Source organism: Sinocyclocheilus anshuiensis, unplaced genomic scaffold, assembly GCF_001515605.1.
Source record: "Sinocyclocheilus anshuiensis isolate Anshui unplaced genomic scaffold, SAMN03320099.WGS_v1.1 scaffold615, whole genome shotgun sequence".
Classification (NCBI taxonomy): domain Eukaryota; kingdom Metazoa; phylum Chordata; class Actinopteri; order Cypriniformes; family Cyprinidae; genus Sinocyclocheilus; species Sinocyclocheilus anshuiensis.
In genome coordinates this window covers 945,948-969,687 of record NW_015552647.1, presented here as the reverse complement: position 1 = coordinate 969,687, position 23,740 = coordinate 945,948, and the positions used below count along the sequence as shown (strand labels likewise).

The window sequence follows — 23,740 nt, the reverse complement described above, 5'->3', positions numbered from 1 at the left end:
ATATCTCCGTTTGCATTGAACTCCACAACTTTCAACTTTGCAGATAATGTTTATGCTCAAACAGCAACATTGCACACTAACGAACGTTAAAAATCGCAATCAGGGGTGTACGAAAATATCGATACACATGAGTATCGCGATATTTTGTTTGACGATACTGTATCGATTCTCAAAAATCGTATATCGATATTAAAAAAAAATCATACAAGATTCATGGCAGTTGTTTCGTTTTGAGTTTATATGCCGACCGCTAGATAGCAGTCTTCATCTCTGAACTTAAACAGTGACAGCAAATACTAGCGTTAGGGCATGCCACTAATGTTAGCGTTAATATAGTTCGCTGCTAGTAATGGAGGATGAAAAAATTGTTCCAGTTTTTCAATTGTAATTCTTTTGTTCAGATCAAAATGTTATGACATTGTATGTTTAACTTAACTTTAAAAACTTAAATTGTGAACTAGTGTTGTCACGGTACCAAAATTTCAGTATTCGGTACCAATACCAGTGAAAATCCACGGTTCTCGTTACCAATTTCGGTTCCAAAGCAAAACACAAAAACATGCTAATTAAAAAATTTTACTATACTTTCATTTAATCCAAACTGTGTACATATTTAATTATAAAGGGCGTTTAAAACTTTCTAGAGTTATTCAGCCAAGAATAACAACTAACCAAGTTAGCTAAAAAAAAAAAAGGCCAGAACTGCTTTTCTGACTGATATGACACAAACAATGTTAACCATTTGCACATTCTCTTAACACGCATATTTTAGATTCACAATTCAATTAAAAATAGTAAATATCATCATGTCCTTAAATAGTTGTTTATGTTACTGTGGCTCAGTGGTAGAGCATTGTGTTAACAGCGCAAAATGTTGTGGGTTCAATTCCCAGGGAACACACATACTGGTAAAAAATGTATAGCCTGAATGCACTATAAGTCGCTTTGGATAAAAGCGTCAGCTAAATGCATTAATTATTATTATTATTATTATTATAAATAGTTAATAAAGAAACTTCATTCTAATGCTCATTATATTAGCGTTAGCCGTGCTTATGTTAACGATTAACTACTCTAATAAACCATACATTTGTACATTCTCTAACACGCATATTTTGGTTACACAGTTCATTTAAAAGCCTCTGGTGTGTAAAAACAGTAAATACCATTATGTCCTCCTGTTTTTTACAGTAATAGTTTTTTAAGTTATAGGAGCATTAACAAAGAATAGTTAACAAAGAAATCATTTTGAACAAAATGAACAAAATTCATTCTAATGCTCATTATATTAGCCGCGCTTATGCTAACGATTAACTACTCTAATAACAGCGTTCATTTCAATCCGACATTCAAATTAAAATATTGAATAATATTCATTACAGAAGCGGTGTTTCCCCCAGACTTGCACTATTTGTGGTGGCATATATATGCAAAATCATTCTCTGCCAGCAGGAGGCACTTGTAGAGAGGAAGAGATAGAGGTTTCCCCAGTAACGGCTATACACAAAGCAGCGCTGTGCTTTTATGAAGAGAGCGCATCTGCGCACCTTTCAGATAGCGCATCAAGAACCGGGTTGACCGGGTACTCGGTACCACCGGTACTTAAAAAAAACCTGGTACCTTAACGTTTTCATTTTTTTTAGTACTTGGTACCGAAGTACCAGGTCTTTTGACAACACTATTGTGAACCTTTAAAGCAGGGTCTAAAAATATATATGGTATTTTTATAAAATACATTTTATACATATTATACATTTAACTAAAGGATCCTTTCATTTTTCACCCTTTACTCATACTGCACAAAAAGTGGTTCAGTAACATTGAATGTTACAGGGACTGATTATTGCAAATGCGGATCCCACTGTGTTCTGGTTAAATAATTATTTATTTATTTATTGCTAAGGTTTGCATATGGTGGTGTGTTCTTAATGACAGCTTTCCTAAAAAATATATCCTATTCCTAAAATAAGAAATATCCCAATATATCGCCTTGCTTACAGTATCGCAATGTATCGCAACATATCGTATCGCAACCCCATGTATCGTGATATGTATCGTATCGCCAGATTCTTGCCAATACACAGCCCTATTATTGATAAAGCATACACAGGACAAAACGTTACAGATTTAGATGGTATGCATTGTGCAACTTTGCAAAATTTGCTCTCCCAGTGCTTCTACAGCAGCATACATAGTTTTTTATTTAAAGGGAATGTGTGTTTACTTTTATGTGTATCACATGCTCATAGTTGATCAGTCGCATTCATATTTACAGAAAACAAGATCTACTGATTGGCATAGGTTGTTCTGATGTGTTATTTCATTTACACTGAATGAGAGTTGCAGAGCTGCCACTTATTGTATTTCTGTTGATTGGCCAGACCAGATCTTTTACTATGACTTTTTACAGAATCCTTTCATTGAATTTGCAGAGAGATAATTTGTTGAAACGTTTTAGAATCACTGAATCGAAACTGAATCAAAATTGAGTTGTTTTCAACATTCCATGTTCAACGAGTTTCAGTGTTGACAGTCTCTCTCTGATGTGAAGGTAGGCACATAGAGCAAGCAGATGGAATATTAAGTATGTCATGGCGCACAAATTCATAGATCTGTTCAGCTGATGTGGTTCTTTCCTGATTTGATGGGAAATTGAGGTTTTAAGTGCCTTTTTTCACTTGGGATAACATAATATTGTCTTGACACTATTGATTCGTGAAATCAACAAGGATGGGTTAGATTCGGTGTGTGTAATTGATGAAGCAGAGATTTACAATCCAGTAATTTTCTTCGCCATTGCTTGAGTGCAGATTGTTGAGGATAATGAAATTACATAATCAGGGGGTGCTAACACTGTCAAATTCTCCCATGCATCTACAAACACACTGTGACACACTTTTGCTTATTCACAGTTATCAGCATTTAGACCTGCTTTAAACCACATGCATAAACTTTTAATCTATACCAGTGTGTTAATTTAGGGTTTAAAACTTCTTAATGAGATTGTAGACATTTAAGCGAATCAGCACAATAGTCATCTTTCACTGAAAATGAGAAAGATCGGAATACACAGATGGGATTTTAGTCTTGTAGAGTTCAAATAGAGGTGTTGAGTAGTGATAGGTTAATATATCAGCCAGGCTGATTTATCACACAATATCACGGCAATTTTGTCATTTGGGATTGGCAGAATCTACCAACAGATGAACATGTTGTTTTAAAATGTTGTAGTCAGCAATTAACTTAGAACTGCAGAAATGTTGTATCTATGTCCATTTCATTTGTTGTCATTAAATTGTGTTGTATGAAATGAGATCCAAAAGTTTGAGACTACCAGTTAAAATGCATCTCTTTTTAATAGGGCTGGGTAAAAAAATATCGATATCTCGATTTTAATCGATTCTCATTTTTCCGAAACAAATTTGATTCTTAAATCCCAAGAATCGATTAGTCTAGCCTGTTTTCAATATATCGCAATAAGCATTGTGCTTTGGTACTTTTAATATAAAACAAAGTCTCAGATTTCAAATTCTGTCCATTGTATTCAAACAGTATTCAAACAATAAATGTCGTTTTGGCACTGTTTAATGTGGAGTGACAGATCGCTGTAGCGTCTCAGATCAACAGACGCGGCAGCGTGTCTAGCACACGTGAACTAATCATCTCCTCCACGTTAATACCAGTTTCAGCACGAAATAAACATGACTAAACATCCGAAGGTAAGTTAAAAGAAAGAGTGCAACTTTACAAAACTTTAAAATGTCTCATGTAATCACTCAATCAGTGTTTCAGCCGCGCAAAGACGTCAATATAACGGCTTGTAAACAATGTCACGTAACGTCACATTTATCTCAGTAAAAACATATTCGGTGACCATAAACTCATTAGTCAGCTAGAAAAACAAACTGTAGAGATGGGCATTTTGCTAAATATATGCACCATATAATATATTCATTATAACTTTTACTGTTCTTCAATGTTTAATTTATATGTTTTTATGACAGCCACCATTTAAATATTTATATTAAAAAAAACTAATTGAAGTAGAAATATTATGTAATTGTAACTTTTATTATAAAAACTTCATTAAGTGTATTTTAAGCAGTTGTTTAGCCTAAAACAATCAGTCAGTTTTAACCTTCAGTATTATAGTAATGTAACTGACTCTCATGTAGCCTATATTTTACAGCATTAGTTAAGATAATTTTTTTCCTTGAGAAAATTTGGCATGTGTAACCCTACCTGATATATATCCAAAAGAATCGTTATAGAATCAAATCGAATCGCAAGCTTGTGAATGAGAATCGAATCGAAACATGAAATTTGTCAAAACCCAGCCCTAATTTTTAATGTAATTTTACATTTATTGTACTTTTCAAAATTTTTATTATCAGCATAATCTTCTGCTTCTAGTAATCTACTGACAATATTGTTAAGTAAAAATTGAATTATATTGTTTACAGTGGGATCCAAAAGTCTGAGACGCTAGTGAAAATGTTTTGTTATATCTAATATATTTTTAAAATTAATTTGTTTTCTGCATAATAATTTGAATGGAAAGTTGATTTGAAACGAGTGCATTAATTTTTAGAAATCAATATTTTTTTTTTGTTTTTAGTGACAGCAGCACTTCACAAACTTGTACAGAACCTGATAATCAAATTCTCATTTGTTTTACATAATATTTGATTTATACTTTTTAAATGGGTTTGAAGAATTCCAGCTTTCCAGTGTATTTTTAGACTTTTTCAACCCCACTGAACACCATCCTCCCTGCCCTGGTGATAGGTTGACACTTAGTATTGAGTTTGAACCAAATGTATGTGTGTTTGGGTGGGCTGAAATTGGCCTGAAAGTGATTTAGCAACAGAGAAATTGCTGGCCGTGTGATTCTGAAGGGAGGCAGATGACAAGGCACCAGGGAGGAGATAAAAAAGGGACCAAAAGAATAGAGAGAGTGAATGAATGCAAGAGCGCGAGTGAGCAAGTGTGCGTGTTGTACGTGTGTGCGCTGTGAGGAGGGGGTTGTGGGCCACTGCATGCTGAGTTTGATGGACGGCTCTGTTGGGATGTGCTCACTCAGCCAAGAGCCTCTCAGAGGGAAGGCAGAATGGAGCACATCATTACCCAGCGCAGGGAAGCAGTGGGCTCACCCTCCTTCAACTCTCGCTGTCCTCCTCCTCCTCGCCCGTCGCATGTCATTCAGTCAGTGGAGCAGAGGAGGCTGCCATTCGCCTGACTCATGCATATACCACGTAACCACAGTCAGTGACGTTCGGTGACCACACTTAATCAGCTAACTGAGTAGGAACTGAAGCCGTTTCGATTGAGGGACTCTGCCTCACTGTAGTCTGCGGCACTGAGCGCTGATGAAGATGGTAAGGCAGACAATGGAAGCCGATGTGACTGACAGCTAGTCTCGATATGAGCTGGAGTCTGTTTTTGCCGGAGGAAATATAAAGCCATTACTATCTGCAGCTCTGCTTGTATATAGATGTTAGCGCTAAGAGGATTAGTCAGCTTACTTTATTGCTTGCTGATGTGTTTTTCTATGACATATTGAAATTCTTCAGAGCAGTAAGGGCATGGATTCGCAGATAACATATGAAGGTGATGGGCGAGGGTAACATCTTTTCAGTGAACTCTTCATGTGAAGGTTTTATTTTACAACAGCAGGCCTATTGGAAAACGCATGCAATATACCAAATCAAGCAACATCAACAAATGCTGCTAGAACCATTTTTTTTTTATTAATTGTAAACACTTTTTGACAACCAGCCTCCAAATAGTTTTTCCTGTTGGTTTAATATTTTATCAAAATTCATTCAGAAATGTCTTTAAATTACACTATTATATTCTCTCTAATGCAGTCACTTTTTTTAAGTGTGACTTTAGTGTTCAAATACTTTGTTGGCCCACAGCCTCCAGATAGTTAAGTGTGGGAGTATATCGGTATTGAAACTTTTCTCTAGTGGTCGACCGATATATCGGCCGATATTTGGCATTTTTTAAATATCGTCATCAGCCAATAAGTTTTCCTGTTTGGCCGGTGCGTTCGAGGCGGGACTTTTATTTTGACGGTGCGACGAACTTCAATTTTGACGGCGCTGAGAACGGCGATCCGTGAGAATTGAATGTGGACTGGAGGAGAGTTCAGCTTCACTGGAGACGCGTGATCGACAAACTTTAAACTCGTGATTTTAAATTATTCTGCACTTTATGCATTTGCCTGCTGTCATATTCATGTCATTTTCACTGTGTGCTGTATGTAAAATGAGTGTTACCTTGGCTTTATTTGAAAAAAATATGATTAATGCACACAAACTTCCCAGAATACTGAGTGCCCTGTTGGTTACAGTGTTTATTTCCTTTTTAATTCTATTTTTATTAAATATTTATTTATTTGTGAAAAATACTTTGTCATCTAAAGTATAAGTATGTTTGTTTAACACATTAATTTTTTAATCGATTATTTCAAATTTCTTAAATATTAATTAAAATAAATAAAATTATATCGGCCATCAGCCACCCTGCTTTCCAAGATATTGGCATCGGCTGTCAAAAAACTCAGTGCAAAACTGAATCACAAAGGAGCAGTTCAGCGACAAGATGTGGTTTTGAGCGCTTAACAAAAAATGCTTCATTGTTGCATTTCTCCTTATTAGTTTAGTAGAGCAGGCCAGTCTAGACATAAATATTCAATAAATTGTTGTGTTGAATAGGATGCATATTGCACAGCCTTTAGCTTATTCATACTGTTTCGAAAAGTGACCTGTAATTATACAGGTCAGAGGCAAAGGCAGCACTCAAGGTTGTGTGAATCGGATAGAAAAGGTATCACTCTTTCAGGTTGTCATATGAAAAGAAACATGGCAAGCCTCTGCTGATGGATGGATCCTTGTGTGCTAAACACAAACACTACACCTGGTTTGCTGTCTGAGTGATGAGGGGAATAGAGCGGTTTCCTTTGGTGAAAGGTCAGACAACACAGGAAGCCTTCTCTTGGATGGATCAAAAAGAGAAAGAGATGTTTAGAGAAAAAGAAACATTCTTTTTATCGCTTCCTTTTTGCTAGTTATAAACAGGCCCACACAGAGTCTGTGCTTGATTTCCAAATACAAAATGCCAGTCATATTTATTTTTTTAATGACACTCGAGGAACAAATCCGTTGTTTGTTGTGTTACTTGCAAACATATTTTTCTTGTATTTTATTTTTTAATGAATTTGAATCTTTTTGTCCAATTTAATTTATTTTGATGTTCATTTAATGTCTATTAAACAGTCTGTGACATTTGTGTTTTTAAACATTAAGAAATGTTGTTCATGTATAAAATGAATAGAAAACTAAATAATTCATGTATTCTTTGGTTTGACCTCCTGAGGGTGATACTCAATCATTTTCTGTTTTCTGCTACTTAAAAAAGTGCAAAATGCAGAACAAAAAGAAAGGAAAGAAAGAAAAAAAGCCAGCAGATTGCATTTAGGCCACTAGTTGGTGTTTTTATTTTATTTATTTTTCTACACTATCAGCTAAGTGCTAAATGCGTTTTCACATTGCATTTCACATCCATGTCTAGAGAGCAGTTAGATATCACAGTTAGATTTTTCACCACAGCTGAGATCTTCTCCCCAGAGAGCAATTTCCTCAGGGAAGAGAGGGCAGAGTCCCTCCAGAAGGTGGAGATGAATGTTTAATGTCCTCCACCCAGTCAAGAGCGACAGCACAAGAACCCAGGGCCTGTTCTCTAGGTGCTCTCTTCGCTATCTCCGTTCTGTACAGCAGGCACAAAGCCACTAATCACTTAGTAGAATGGCTTATGGGAGCCGGGTCCCAGAGCTTGTTCAACACACGCACACATGGCAGCTTCATCATCCCCCACCAGCCAAACGCTTAATGCTGCTACGCCAGAGGATCAAGGCGCTCCGCAAACTGTCACTGCACATAACTGTCGCGTTTGCCGTGATGTAAGAGGCGAGTGATGTTAAATCTAGTGGAGAATCTCACGAATGCTGTCAGGAAATGTCTAAAAAAATCTAGTGTATTTTTAGGACAAATATGAGTGCTTTGCATTGCTTTTTTTACGTTCAGAGTCCTCCATCTGAGCTTAATTAAATCCGTAGGCTCAGTAGAGAGTCTGGAATCAGGTTAACTAGCCTTGTCCTTTAAATGACAACAGATTGCTTTTTAGATTGCAGTCTGCCTATAAAGGTGCAGCCTTGTAGTCCAGTACCATACATAAGTAGCAGATATGTATCCCATTGACCTATTTGTCCTCTCTCCAGGCCACTTTGTGCCCCCACAGCATGCAAGAGTCAATGACCATGATTGCCTGGTTATGCTGCACTTGAAATGGTGAGCTGTTAATTGAGCGCTTTTTTTGTAGCCTCTCTTCACTGGAGCGTTCTCTCATTCTGTCTTGCCTCTACAAGCAATCTGTTTCATTTAACGCTGCCGTAATTTACTGCACCGCTAACATTTTTGTAACAAAGTAGAAGTTAGTATGCTGGAACACATTGCATATTTAATTCATCAAGTGGCATTCATTTAGCTTCTGGAAGTAAATATGAATATTTCACATTTTTAATCAGTTTTTGCATATTTTTTTAGGTTTAGAGCCAGATTAAATGAGATGTTGTAGAGTAAATCATAATTTATGTTTCTTCCAGTTCATTGGTCAAACTGTAAATGGAAGGACAAGTCAAGTGCTTTGCTTTGCATTGCATTGTGGGATACAGTGTTCTATATTGTACTGCAGATTTTCTCAAATGTAGGTCAACCGGATGTTCGATGCATAAAGGAAATGTACTATGCACAGTAAACATACTATGTACTGCAGAAGCATAATTTAATTTGATGCAAATGAAAATAAGCCTGTGAGGAAGAGAGATACAGTCCATTGAGTAGTTTGGAATATTTGTATATGTGTAATTTTCCCAGCACGTGTTTTCTGTGTTTTCTAAATGGACACCGAAGCATACAAGAGTGCATTGTTCCTTACGGCCTCATTTTCATTTAAGCCAAATTAAATGTGGCATATGCCCCGACTTATCCATAGTAAGAGTAGTATGGTTTTCCAGAACAACCACAATGACCTCTCTCATCCAGCTTCATTCAGGTTTCCCTCGACTTGGCAACGTCTGTTTGCTAATGTGAGTTTGGTCAGTGTCCATCTCAAACTGTGTGCCGTTCCACTTTTCCCACTGGAGTGATGCCACCTGTGTTCATACACGAGTCCCAGTCAACAGGGCAAGGTTGTGATGAGGCGGTCATGTGTCGATCAGTAAATAATGCATTGTGTGGTTTTTGTCGTGCTCGGGGAGTGTTGACAGCAGTCCTGACATGCCAGTGAGCTCTCGTGGCTGAGTTACAGCTGGCACTGATTCATAGCTCAAACGTTCGGCCTGTTTCTGTCTTGCTGAGCTGCCCCTGATACAAATCTCCCCGCGTGGCAGGAAATCCACTGAGGGGAGGTGAATCAAATCAATCACAGGCCTGTCCGGCACTAGACTCCTGGGCTAACCTCAAGTTGGAAGGGATTTCTGGATCCCCCCTCAGGAGGTGAACTAAGCCATGTACCTGTTAAGTGGAGGATTGTGCACTTTTGACAAATCCCTGGTCTAAATTAGAGCGAATTCCCCAGTGCTCAAGCTACTACAGGTGATGGACTTAACGATGCAACTGTCCTTGGCTTTCAGTAGTACTGGTGTGTGATGAACTGATTGTTCTCATAAACCTTAGTCAGGGTAACGCCATATTTATTTTTGACAGGAATGAAAATGAGACCGTGAAGGATAGAAGTACAAGTACGTTCAGTGGATTGTACTGTTGTTTAACAACATACCGACAGTTCAGCTGACGAAACGTATTTCTAAAAAACTTTCAAGAGACAAAAACTCCATAAAACAGTTTTAAAAGTTGGGAGCTGTGAAAATTACACGATTTAGGACCTTTTATACAGTAAATGCTATTGTAAAGATTGTAGGTCACAAACTCCTTTTCATCCGCATTAAATTTACAGTGGGTACGGAAAGTATTCAGACCTAGGACCATGTGATATTTCAGTTTTTATTTTTTAATAAATCTGCAAAAATGTCAACAATTCTGTGTTTTTCTGTCAATATGGGGTGCTGTGTGTACATTAATGAGGAAAAAAAATTAACTTAAATGATTTTAGCAAATGGCTGCAATATAACAAAGAGTGAAAAATTTAAGGGGGTCTGAATACTTTCCGTACCCACTGTAATTATGGTATCTAACCTGATAAGGAGATACAGTTGTTGTTAACTAGCTAATAAATAGGCTACTTAAAACCTGTAACAATGTTGCCAAAATACGTTGTCATTATAATTCATAGATACTGGCAGTTGTCCGTGACATCCATCAGATTTAAATATTAAGACTAGAAGATTACTTTGGAAGTTGTGCAAAATAACAACAACTATTATAAATATAATAAAACTTATATAATGACTTTATTATATTAACTAAATATTTATAGATTAGTGTTGCCAAAAGTACCGACCGCGAGACCATTCGGTACTGAAATTTTAAAAATGTCCATTAAAAAAATCTGCTGAACAGTCTTCAAATGTTAGCGGGAAATGGACGGTTTTAAAATTTCAGTACCAAATGGTATTGCGGTGGGTACTTTTGACAACACTATTATATATCACTCTTTTTACCATTGATGAAGGCAGTAAGGCATAAGAAGCTATGCATTACAGTAATTTTTATCATGGTAAAGAGTATTTTAGACACTAAAGCCATGGAAAAATCACTTTAATGCATGACCTCTCATGACTTAAACCTCTATTACATCTCATGGCATGATGTTTTTTCATCCTCTGGACTTGAAATGTTGCCTGTATAACATTAATTTAACTTTGTATGTTTTCACTTCTTCAATTGTTTACTTTTCTTCCATTATTCTGCAGTGTGTTAGTTCCTGATCTTTGTTTTTCTTGCCTTGACCAGCGCAGACCCAATGCACACTATTCCCACATGATCTAAAAGATGCTCTCCAGTATCCTTTGCCAGCGGGCCCTGAAGCTCATCTAGATTCCTCGCAGAGGTTGTATTGATTGGAGTTGTGCTGGCCTCTTGAACATGATTCCCCATTATGAGGGATTGATTGGCTTCTCATTGGCTGGTCTCCGTGAGAAAGGAGGCTGTATCCTATCAGTCATAGGGAGTGAAAGAACCATCTCTAAGTGCCACAGGTTTTCTTAAAATCTCCGATAGACAGCTGTTTGTTTTATCTATTGGTTTTGAGTTGAAGGGCATCAACAGGACCAGCAGGTCACTAGATCACTAGAGCTGCTTCTGTCAGTACTTGAATATTGTGTTCTGACTTATTTATTATTCTATGACCACTTACACTCCTAATCAGGCACAGCATGATTCTAGCGATAACCTGTTGTGACAAAGGCTGTGCAGACTCATTTTCCTATGTCATTGCTTTCCGAAATTTGACTTAAGACTTATTTTCAGTGGTTAAGTCCATACAATGGCACAGCACAATGCATTGAGCATGTTTGTGCACTTATGTAGAGTATGTATCTGGCCTTAATTTTTCATTCATAAGTTTTGGAAATCTTAACCACAATGTAAACAGCTAAACATTCGCAACTGTGACTGATCTCAAATATTGAGGTGAAGAGGACTCCCAAGTCTAAATGTTTAGACAAAGCAAAAAACACTCGTGGGCTTCGGCTCTTCCCCCGTGATCAGTCGAAATCCTCTGTTACCCCCAGCTGCTGCCAGATGTTGGCCATTATGCTTGAGGAACGTGAGCTGGCTCAGGCTGCATGGTGCTCTGCCTCAGATCTCAGACACAGCCCCTCGGCTTTTAATTAACTCAACACCACGCAGAGGAGAGAGAGCCTCCAGCGCGCAGCCGCTGCCTGTCTTTCCACCGTTGCAGAATGTGTGTGTGTGAGCATAGAAGCGCACGAAAGGTTTCCTCAGCTACATAGATACTATGCATTAGTAAAGAATAGTGGTTACCACGGATCACAAAACTCACTGTTCGGATCATTTTATAGGTCTTGATAATTTTTCGGATCAGCAAGTAAAAAAATTATATCAGTGTAACTTTCTAGTGTAACTGCTTTCCATTTATTACTTAAAGCACACTTTAAGTACTTCAGTGCACGATGCATGAAGACTAGTAGCCTAACTAAGAAAGTTCAAACAAGATTAAAGGCAAGTGAACAGTCAGTGTAAAAAAAAAAACAACGTACACAAATTACAAGTATAGATAAACACAAATTTACAAATAAAATAAGGTCTCAGACACAGACAGCAGCAGGTATTTATAGGCTGCTGTCCCTTTAAGACCTGATGCACGAATCCAATATAATGATACACATCCAAATTCTTTCTGAGCTGCTATTGTTCACTTAATACATAACCGTCTGCGTTTATGAGAATGATTGCTGAGATGGGTATTTTGGCATAATTTTATGTGTGTAAACACATAAACATGTCTGTCTGAAATGCGCCTCTGTGTGTGCACAGAAAAAGAAAAATGTGTAATGTGTAAATTGGCAAGACGAAACGCATACAAATAGTAAACTATAACTATGATGTTATATTTTGCAATTAATCCGCGAATCACATGCATGCCGAACCGTGGGTCCTGGTCTGTACAAATCAACTGTGATCCATTCAACCCCTAGTAAAGAAATTCAATTCATCGTACCTGGTAACATTTTATCCTGGTGTATTTATGATGCATGTGAGAATAGGTGAATATTGTGCATTTTTTGTGATCACTGTTCTCACAATGAAAAAAAAAAAAAATAGTGAAACAATTTACACTCAGAAATTGCTAGTAAAATAATTACAAAGAAAGGGCAAGTAGCACATTCAATTAAACATGATATTTTGAAGTAGAAAACCTGAAATAGTATTTTCTTATAAAACTCTGCTATAAACATTGTTTTTCTGCACGCGCTGAATTAAAGTGACAGCGCATTATTCGTGGTATTTAAAACAAGGAAAAGTGCACTTTTAGATAAACAAGGCAATAATAGATGGCACTTGTGGTGGTAGTTAAACAAAGTTATATTTATTGAGTTTAAACGTGAATATGTCTATGAAAGATTGTATTACTGTACTGTAGGGCTGGGCGATAATTCGATAACGATAATTATCGCGATATACTTTTCCCCGATAACACGATATGAAGAGTTCGACAAATGTTCGATATAATGTTTATGCGCAAAAAGCGGAACGAAACAGCGCAACTCATTTGAAGCGCGCCACACGGACCGTTTATCTGCTCGGATCAAAGTTCAAACTGTAGTGCGGCGCGAGCTCACTAGAGCAGATGCGTTTACTCGGTCACGCCAGCACTAAACAGCGCTGTGAGATCCACTGCTTGAATTCAGCGATGAGCACAAATTACTTAGTGATTTAAACTAGTTTAAAGCCAAACAGGAGAAACACTGTGTTTAGTTTGCGAACCGCAGTTAGAAAAAGAAGATGAAACACAAACAGGGTGTAAACATGGTTTTCAGAGGCGTGCTCTGCTGCCCTAAATTTGACACGCCCCAAATCAGTGGCGTTGTAGCGTTGCCACTGAGTGCAGGTTATACGCTGTAGTGGAAACACACCGTAAACAGCGCTGTGAGATCCAGTGTGAAGCGCTTGAATTCAGCGATGAACACAAATGTCTTGGTGATTTAAATTAGTTTAAAGCCAAACAGTAGAAACACTGTGTGCAACGAGACAGTCAGAAGGCTTTTCAATCTTCACATTGCCATCATTCACCATGGATTTACTGTGGTAACACTCACTGCACCATGCATGGTATTGTGGCAGAAATGTGGGATATTCACGTTGAATTTTATTACAGGAGTAAAGGTATATAATTGTAGTATGTATTTGTGATTAAGCTATATCATGTGTGCATTTATGCTGAATGTTGTTAGACTACTGTTTTTCATACAAATAGGCTACTTAAAACCCATATAGTTATATTTTTACCATGGTATTGAGGTGCTATGTTTGTGGTTTTAACTGTGTTTATCATGATTTAAATGTATGCTACTATGGGAGACCAATGCTTAATTAAAAAAAAAAAAACCTTGGTTAGAATAAGTTTAACATTATAAAACTGAGGTTGTTACCATTTTTACAGATGTTAATGGTTTTGATAATGAACAAATATTTACCTGTGCATCCTAACTCAAGCTACTATCAAATGTGCATTTCTAAGAGACAAAAAAGTGATATCATTATTAGTATTATCAGGCAACCCAAATCTGTTTCTTGATTTGAAACAATATCACTCATTAGAACATGCAGAAACTAAGAAATACATTTTTCTATTTAGATATTTATTTTGTTAAGGAAAATTAATGGTCTGGTTTCTACAACTTTCACTTTGGAGCAAAAATCTGGCTTTAAACTTGAAAGAAATAAAGATTTGACATTTATTGTGATAATTATCGATATCGACTGATATGAAAAAAATTATCGTGATAATTTGTACTGTGATAAGAGAATCACATTTGCTGAAAAAGCATTTTCAGAAACAACGTTTGGATTTGAAATCAAAATAATGGATAAATGTTGTGTTTGTGGTAAACAGCCGCGGATCAGGAGCGAACTACAACGCTCCTGCCAGATTGATCCTGTGCGAAAGCAAAATGAGTCCGTGCTGCTGAGTCCGTGCTGCTTCTGCACCGCATACACATACTGTATACTGGACATGGGATTTTTTTATTTTTTTTCTGCCATGTCTATTCTAGAGACATTTTGTTACACCTTTACTTAGTGATTATTTTGCCTTATGTCTGTTCTAGAGACATGTTACAGCGTTTTCATAAAGCTCTAATTGGTTTTCTTTTGGAAATATGTTTCAAATTCACACTGAATGCATTAATGACTGTAAAGCATGTCTGTGTGTGTCAAAATCGTCATTAAAATCGAAATCGCAAAATTGATCAAAGAAATCGCGATATATGTAAAAAATAATAATGTTTTTAATCTTTTTGAGTAAACATTTCCCTTTCTGTGCAAGTTTTGATGCAGGGGCCGGTTTATTTCAGAGGACTACCAGATTGAAAACCGCTTTCTATCCGGTTTGTGGCAAATGAGGCCAAACCTTCTAGCTAATCTGATTAGGCCCTATGACAATGACATGCTGCAAATGTCCCACCCTATGATCCTCACAGTCATTTATTAAAGGAGGAGAGTAATGAGATTACACATTCAGCAGACCCACACAGCTGGCGATGGGCCGTCATCATATTCGGGAGACCAGTGAAAGGGTTTTAGTCACTGAAATGCCTGCGGAGGGCTTTATCTGGCTAGGTATGTCTTAATGTCTTCACCACAATCCACAGAATCTGTGTTTGATGATGGTTTTGTGTAAACACTGGCTGAGGTGGATTACGTGCGGACGTGTGATGGGAAGCAGATGTGTTTTGGTAGTGTACATTATTGTCCAGTGAGTGGTGCTTGATATAACAGTTATGCATACTTGAAATTAGATTTTTTTGAATGATTCTTTAACCAAATAAGTTGGTCTGACATCGTTTTTGCTACATGAATGGTACCTTAAGTGAACCGGATGGTAGTTTTTCAAAAACAAAAATACATGTTGTTTGAGCTGTAGATGTCTAAACTTTTCCAGTTGTTTAGTGATTATTCATCTCTTCTAGATGAATGAGTTTCTGGTTCAATGTTGGTAACCTAATTTAAGTTAGCTCCAAATAAAACTGTCTTTTTCAGTCTGTTTAATGGTTTTAAAAAATAAAATACTTTTGTTCACTCTAGTCTTCTGTTGTCATGCATAATTTGAAGTGAAGTAGCTATACTTTCAGAAAAGTGTGTATTTTAACTTGTATATCCTGGTTGAGTGCATTTCAGCATAGATTTCTGCTGAAGCTGTATTTTACTGTAAATGCAATGGTTTGTTAAACCCAAAACATTCATTGAAAAGGATACATTACATTACTTCAGGCTTTAGATATTGAACTTGTACTTGTCTATAACCTCCAGGCTCAGCAGTTAAGTGAAGAGTTTGCAGCAGAGTTAATGCCACTCTGATACTCACTATCAACTCTGTTCGGCCCCACAGGAAACCCAGGATAAACTCCCAGCTGGTGGCACAGCAGGTGGCCCAGCAGTACGCCATTCCTCCTCCCCCAAAGAAAGAGAAGAAGGAAAAGCCTGAGAGGCCTGAGAAAGATCGAGCCGAGGGGGAGCGTCCCGACAGAAATACCCATGACACCGAACACACGGACAAGGACAAGAGCGAGAAGGAGCAGCCTGACAAAGAGAAGAAGGACAGAGAGAAGGAAATCACCCCAGCCATCATAAAGAAACCCAACAGCAAAAAGAGCAAGTACGTTAGTCACCAATAAGAATGTGAGAAACTTCTGACTTTCTGCTTTATGGAACGAGTAACCAAAAAAGTGTCTCTTCACAGACCCAAGTCAGACAACCATCAAAGCCCACGCAGTGAACGAAACAGCATTCAATCTGGCAAATCCACAACCAAGACCAAGAACCCCTACATCTCCAGGTATCTCACCTTCATCTTTGCATTTCATCTTTTTTTTTTTTTTTTTAAGTGATGACAGGATCATATAGCAACGAAGCATGAGTATAGAGGAGCAACAGCAGCTCACTGCATTCTGTAATGACAAATCCACTGTTTCCTTCTCACTTTTGAGAGAAACCCTGATCAAAATTTGTGATCAGTTACCTCTCCACTGTAAAGTTCTTTTAATGTGTGCTGCTGAACACAAATATGTATAAAATGAAATCATGTTTGTGAAATTCCCATCAAGTTGAATTGAGGCTGTTCTTGGCTAATGCTGTAAAAAGGCTGGTATGGTAAATTAATATTTTCTTTTGTTTTCTCTTTCCTTTTTTACTCCTTCATTCACTTTTTCTTTTGCTCACTTGCTCTTTCACTCTCCCTTCCTTCCTTTCTACTTAATACCGACTTGCCTACCAGTCCACCTAAATTCCATTACTTTTTACACATTCCTGCTGTCTGCTAATAGTATATCAACATAGTTTGACATACACTACTGTTCAAAGGTTTGTCGTCAGTATATTGTTTTTTTTTTATATTGAAAGCAGCGTAACTATTTTCATTATTGATAATAATAATAAATGTTTCTTGAGCACCAAATCAACATATTAGAATGATTTCTGAAGTATCATGTGATGAAATTTACCAATCCCAAACTTTTGAATGGTGGTGTGTTAATATTGTCCTGTTAACGAGTAATCCTTGTAGAGTTTTGGACTTTTCATTGTTCATTTCGGCTCCTCTGCTCCACAGGGCTCCAGACTGCAATTGAATGATCGCATTTTACACAAGTTTGCCAGTATGAATTTTGTTAGAGAAAATCAGTTAGAGTGTTGGTTTAATTTGTCATTTTGAGGGTTTTGATCAGATGCTGGTACCCAAAGCGCTGCTCCTCAGCACTGTTCTCATACTCTGGAAAGTTGAAGACACTTCTTTTAGCACTAGTCACTTTCATACAGTCCCATAAAGATGCTTAATGCTGTCATTTAAAAGCCAAAATAATGGTAGTGTAATAATAATAACTGCAGCTGAAGGTCTGGCTTGTGAATGTGTTGTAAGTCACTCTGACAGTGAACAAAGCTGGCAGACAGCAGTGACGAACGTCACTGTAGAAAGTGCTCTGATTCACAAATGCCTCTCTCTCTCTCTCTCTGTCTGTGTCTGTCTCTTTCTCTCTGAATGTCGTGGGCTGATCTCAATTGAGCAGCACAGTTTTACTCCCACACACGCCCTGTTGGCTGCCGTCCCACCATTCTGTTTCTGTCTGCTTCTGCCAGCAGAGCTCATTGTGTCACATTGTCTTGGAGGCATACTAACAACTGAGGCTAATGCCAATCAATGAGATTTAGCTTTGTGCTTTTGCCATGCACACAACCCTGGAAACATGTCTCAGTTTTTTTAAAGATTTAGTAGTGGTCTTTTTGTGTAAATGTCAGTTTTGGTGATGTTTAACTTTTGAAATGTATGCTGTTGAGTGTTAATCTGGCTGATCTCTGGTAGTCTTTCCATGCTTGCTTGGTTTCTGATGTTTGGGAAATGTGAACCTGACCTTATTTTCTCAAAATCATCTTTTCATCTCAAATTTCTGAATACCAAGCAGTGTTTAGGGAATGTTACTCCTAAGTGTTAACACTAATAAATAGTGGAATTTAAAACTGGTTAGTGTCTTCTGCTAGTAATCAAATAATTTAAAAACTATCTGAACTGATAAATAACAGATTGGAGATTAAAATAATATTTTTTTTACTCCCTAATATCGGTATCGGTATCGGCCCCAAAAAAACCATATCGGTCGGGCTCTACTAATAAAGTTACTTGATTTTGTTGTTACTTTCTGTAGGTTAGTTACTTTTGTCTTTTGCGTTAAAGGGTGTGTGGGTGGACTGTTTTTACTGTGGTCAAGTGTTTGTCCCCTAAACATGGTTTGCATGCAACGACCATATCCCTGTCCTTTTCTGCATTTAAATCAAAATCATCTAAATACTGTGAAAGGTGAAACACAGGACTTGCCCCCCATTGTCTAACCATTGAAACCTCATTGTTTGTAATGCGTGGGCCCAGAGAGAATCTGTAGTGGGGGGGTTTTTCCCCACCATTTTTTTCACTGGTTAGTTAACTTTTATTTTTTATTTAAAATATACAATACCATTCACAAAGTCTGCATTTATTTGGTCACAAATACATGTGTAATTTTTGCTAATAAAATATTTAAATATTTATGCTGCTAAAAATGTATTTAAAATATTTTAAAATGTAATTTATTCCTGTGATTGCAGTACTGACATTTCAGTATGTTACTTAAGTCTTTTATTCATTAGAAATCATTCTAATATGCTGATTTGGTGCTCAAGAAATATACATTTTCTTATTGTGATTATCATTGTAAATAGGCCTGTCGCAATAATCAATATATCGACTTATCGTGCAATATATGTACATGACCTCAATCATTTTTGGTGACGCAATATATTGCCCATTATATTTACTTAAAAATTAATGTCACCATGTTTTGTACATTCCACTTGCACCTGTGTCTTTTGCAGCTTCTCGTACATAACGTGGTGTAGTCATGAGGTGCTAGTTCAAATTTAAAAAATGCTTCTACAAAAAAAAGTTTCATCTGATATGGCCTTGTTTTACGGTCATCTGACTGCTAAGTAGTGATTGTGTTTTTCACAAAAGAAGGTCAGGGAAAAATTCTTTGTGCATTTTTCTTTTTTTCTACTTGTTACTTTGCACTTTTTGTTAGAAAATTTTTATTTACTATTTATTCAAGTTTTTTAAGGTATCTAGTATTTTGATACTTAATTTCCATGATCTAAATATTCTTAAGAATTAAAAGTCTGTTGTCATTTGGAAGTGTGTAGGCCTTCTTGCATTATTATGCTGTTACATTATGATTATATATTCAGTGGCATAAAATGGTCTTTAAAATGACAATAATATCGCTTATCGCAATTATTTCTGGGGTAATATATCGCACAATAAAAAGTTGTTATCGTGACAGTCCTAATTGTAAACCGTTGTGCTGCTTAATACTTTTATGGAAACCGTGATAAATGGAATTTTGCATGCATGGATACTTTCATGAATAGAACAGTCAAAACAATAGCATTTATTTGAAATAAAAATCTTCATTATAATCTTCAGTATCATTATAAATGCCTTTACTGTCACTTGATTACTTTAATGCATCCTTGCTGAATAAAGGTGGTAATTTCTTTCAAAAAATAAAAATCTCACTGAAGCCAAACTTTGAATGGCTGTGTATAGCCCACATAATTTTTAATATATAAATAAAAAAAAATTTCATAATTCTCCTGTCATACCTGCTTTAATAAATTTGATAATAAAATTGCAAAGAATTAATATGAAACATGAATTGTATCTTCATTTGAAAAATTAAAGTCATGAATATATAGAAATATGTTACTTCACTATCTTTACATCCAAAAAGTGATCTAAATTGCGTTCTTTGTCGCACTACCCTCCTGAATATTTCTCTCTGCCTCCAATCTGCAGGCCCAAGCTGAAGAACATTGACAGGAGCACAGCCCAGCAGCTGGCCATCACAGTGGGGAACGTCACAGTGATCATAACAGACTTTAAGGAGAAGACCCGCACCTCCTCCACCTCGTCCTCCACAGTGACCTCGAGCACCGGCTCTGAAAAGCAGCACCAGAGCTCCGGCTCCGAGAGCATGGACAAGGGCTCATCCCGTGCGTCGACACCAAAGGGAGACCTCTCGGTCGGGCACGATGAGTCATTCTGAGCACCACAGACGCTGTCGAGACAGCAGGGATGTACTTTGCCTCCATTTCCCCTCACCTTGCCCTGAGCCAACTCATATTCATTTCTGTCACTGAAAGAGGAACATACGCCACAAGAGGAACACTTACCCACACACACTCAACATACCTACACATACATTTGTGTGAATGGTGCAACCATGGTGGACCGTGGATTTGGGCCGTTGGGCAAACTGTCCCTCCTTTCCCTTCCTGGAGACATCCCACTCTTGTATGTATTGTTTTATATTTGTATGTGGATGTGCAGCTGAATCAACATTTTTGTTTTGTTAAAAAAAAAAAATCTATATGTAAATGTCCGCTGTGCACAGTAACCACCAACATGTTAACTATTCTGGACCATTACTGCTCTTATTTATTATGTTGCATCTTTCTACTTTTAGAGATTGTTTTGTTTTTTGGTGAAAGGTTTTTTTAGCTAAAGTAGCTCAAGCCGATGGCTCCCCTTTAGTGTTGAAACGATTCTTCCGGAAATTCCTGAGAAACTTCTCACAATGGTGCTAGCTACACTGTGAAATGGTTTCAGTCCTCAGACTGACGTTCACACCATAGAAACAGATCCTTCTGCTCCTGAAAACAATGGAAATATTTGTGTCCTGGTGTCAGGCTGCATTCTTCTGTTGCTTTGTTTTGGGATTTTTTTCCATTTTGCGAGACTGATCTGAACATTTGTGCACTGGGGGGGTCCCCGAGATCTGGTTTCGTCAACATACTAAACGGATGATGTTTTACACCTGTTGCGTTGTGGAGAAGACAGCTGGGATTCACAAACTGCAAGAAGACATTGCGAGCATGATGTGTGAGCTTTGGATTTGATCATTCGCAGATGAACTGAGCTTTCTTAACGCTCACTTGGCTTAACATCTGGTTTTGCAATTGTATTCAGAACATTTTGTTTGACAGCATTTGTTGTCCTTCATGGTCTACATATGATGTATTGTAAAAACACTAAAAGGGTTTGACGTCTCAAAGGTCCGTAGGCCTTTAAAGTTGAAGAACTACTTTTGCGTTTTCTAGCTATTTTTGATCGAAAGAAACGGATTGTAATCTTAGGGCTTTACTCGGCCTTGTTTTAATCTGAAGACAGACTTGTGACATTTTCCCATTATTTTCAGAAACCTAGATGATGGTGAGCAGTGCAGTATTTACTAAAACAGTCCCAGCGCTAGAAATAAGAGACATTGTGCTGAACATGAACTGTCTCTGAATGCATGGGAACTGTCACAAGCATTCAGCACTAACATTTTTCAATTTGTTTACTTAAGAGTCACGAAAAATTGACGTGAGCATGATTTCACACAATATTCCCGCTCCCCATTAACTCGAGATGTCTAGCTGGCGCTCCCACAATTCTCAAAGACAGCATATCTTCCCTTTGAACTGTATTAAACCTGTACAAAGTATGTGTATATGATATGAGTTTTATTTATTGAAGGACCAAAGGAATTTGATATTGATGACATGCTAGGCAAATTAATAATTCAAAATGTAATTACAATATGTGTGATATAACATTTTAATAAAGTCTAATATAATCCATTTCAAATGTGTAATTCTTGTCCTCTTGATATATGCAGAATATTTGTGTACTTGTAAATTCATAGACATTCAATCTGTAAAGACAACACTGACTTTTGTCACTGTACTGCGTGTTAATTCTGGAATGGCATAGAATTATTACAGTAAACTCCCATCAAGCTGTTTTTTTCCCTCTGCAAATACTTTGTATGTTTTGAAATGAAGAGATAAATGGACATTTTGATCCACTGGCAACTTTGATGCTTTGAATAGGTTACTGCTTTTGTTACCAACTCCTTCCATTAGGAGGAGTAGACCGATTAAAGCATCGTGTATAAATGAAGACTTCACTGGGTTGTTTTGCAAGGGTAACCGTGTGTCTTGATTATATATATTTGTGATGTTAACCAACCAAATCGGTATTGATTGTTGGATACAAAGCATTTCAGTTGTATTGATATTGATTTTGTTTTCTGACCCAGTGCAATTCAAGATAGACAATTCTATTCTTCAAATCTTCTCTTTTTTTTTTGCAAGTATGCAAAGTAATAACCGGAATAGGGGTTGTTTGCAAATCACTTATCAGTGGGTTGTTAATTATTCTGCATTATTCAGATTATTGAGATTTTACTACATTTAAACCCCAAAAGTAATCGAATTTGCAATGTATAGCTTAACACAAAATTTCGTAAAATGTATGAATATAGCCATTTTTTCACTTGCCTTATCCGCTGTCAAAAAAAGTTACCTGAATTTTGTAAAACTGTAAAGAAAAAGCAAACAATGAATTGTATCTATAATTTATTTAAATTTGAGGAGAAAAACAATTGCTGAATTTAAACTGTGCTTATGTATAACTCAAAATGATGCAGCCAACGTAATAGGCTATGAATGGCAATGGAGTCTTTCCTTCTTTTTACGCGCAAGCAGTTCTGTACTTGTGTACGACCAGTAACCTTAATTTACTGTGTAAAGATGGTTACATTTTTTTTTTAGCTTTGTTTGTCAGAAACCCAAATATAGAATGCTTGTTTACATATGCTATAGCGTTAACCTTGTGAAATTACAGTGTACCTGTATAGTCCTGGCTCCCTTAATTTTGCCAGTGTCTTGTAAAAAAATGCTTTTACAGTTTCCTTTTGCATAATAAGTTTTAATTTTGTTAGAAGGAATCTTTTTTTTTTTCCTGATTCGATTTCTTGCTAATTGCTGTTGTTGGTAAATTTTGTGTGGAGCTCATTCATTTCACTTGTAAATGTACATTTTACTTGCCTTTCTTCATTTTTTAATTGATCACTGCTCCTTGTCTATAACTAATACAATGCTAACATTCAACCGACTTCTGGCATGTGCACGACTTTGCTTTTAGATGCTTCATCATTTCCCTTGCTTCCAGTAGAAATGTCTATTGATGCATTTTGCTTGTGTTTTTTTCCACAAATAAAATGTTCAATTTATCAATGTGCGTATTTTGGCCTTTTTCATACAATTCAACTTCGGCACACCCAGAGCTGTACAAATTATCTGATGAATACAGTGACCCTAAAATGCATTTAGACACTTGAAATGAATTTTAACCAACTGATCTCAAGGTCTTTAGACCAGAAACTGTCCATTTTCTTTATCTTAAACCATATATCTACCTATTTGAGATGTTGGTCTTTATTAACAAACTTAAGTTTTGTGAAATGTTTTCACTGCATACTTCTCTTTAAAATAAATGATGTTTGGTTTGATATTTTATCTAATGCATTGAGATACATGTTAAGTGCAGCTTAAGTGTGCAGATACTTTTGGGGGCACTGTAGATCTCTATACTACTGCATTGTCCTCCTCTGATGACCTCTTGTTGG

The 23,740-nt window shown here is 36.8% G+C and overlaps 1 protein-coding gene across 1 annotated transcript in view; it reads left to right on the top strand.

Annotated features, from left to right (window-relative positions):
* The window catches only part of LOC107667020 (RING1 and YY1-binding protein B-like), a 36,033-nt gene extending 12,696 nt beyond the window's left edge, over positions 1 to 23,337 (top strand). The window contains exons 3-5 of the mRNA XM_016458594.1: positions 16,096 to 16,362; positions 16,447 to 16,542; positions 20,083 to 23,337. Of these exons, the coding sequence (XP_016314080.1) occupies positions 16,096 to 16,362; positions 16,447 to 16,542; positions 20,083 to 20,332 (613 nt within the window). The 3' untranslated portion in view covers positions 20,333 to 23,337. The remainder of the gene's footprint in view (positions 1 to 16,095; positions 16,363 to 16,446; positions 16,543 to 20,082) is intronic.
* Positions 23,338 to 23,740: the final 403 nt, after the last annotated feature.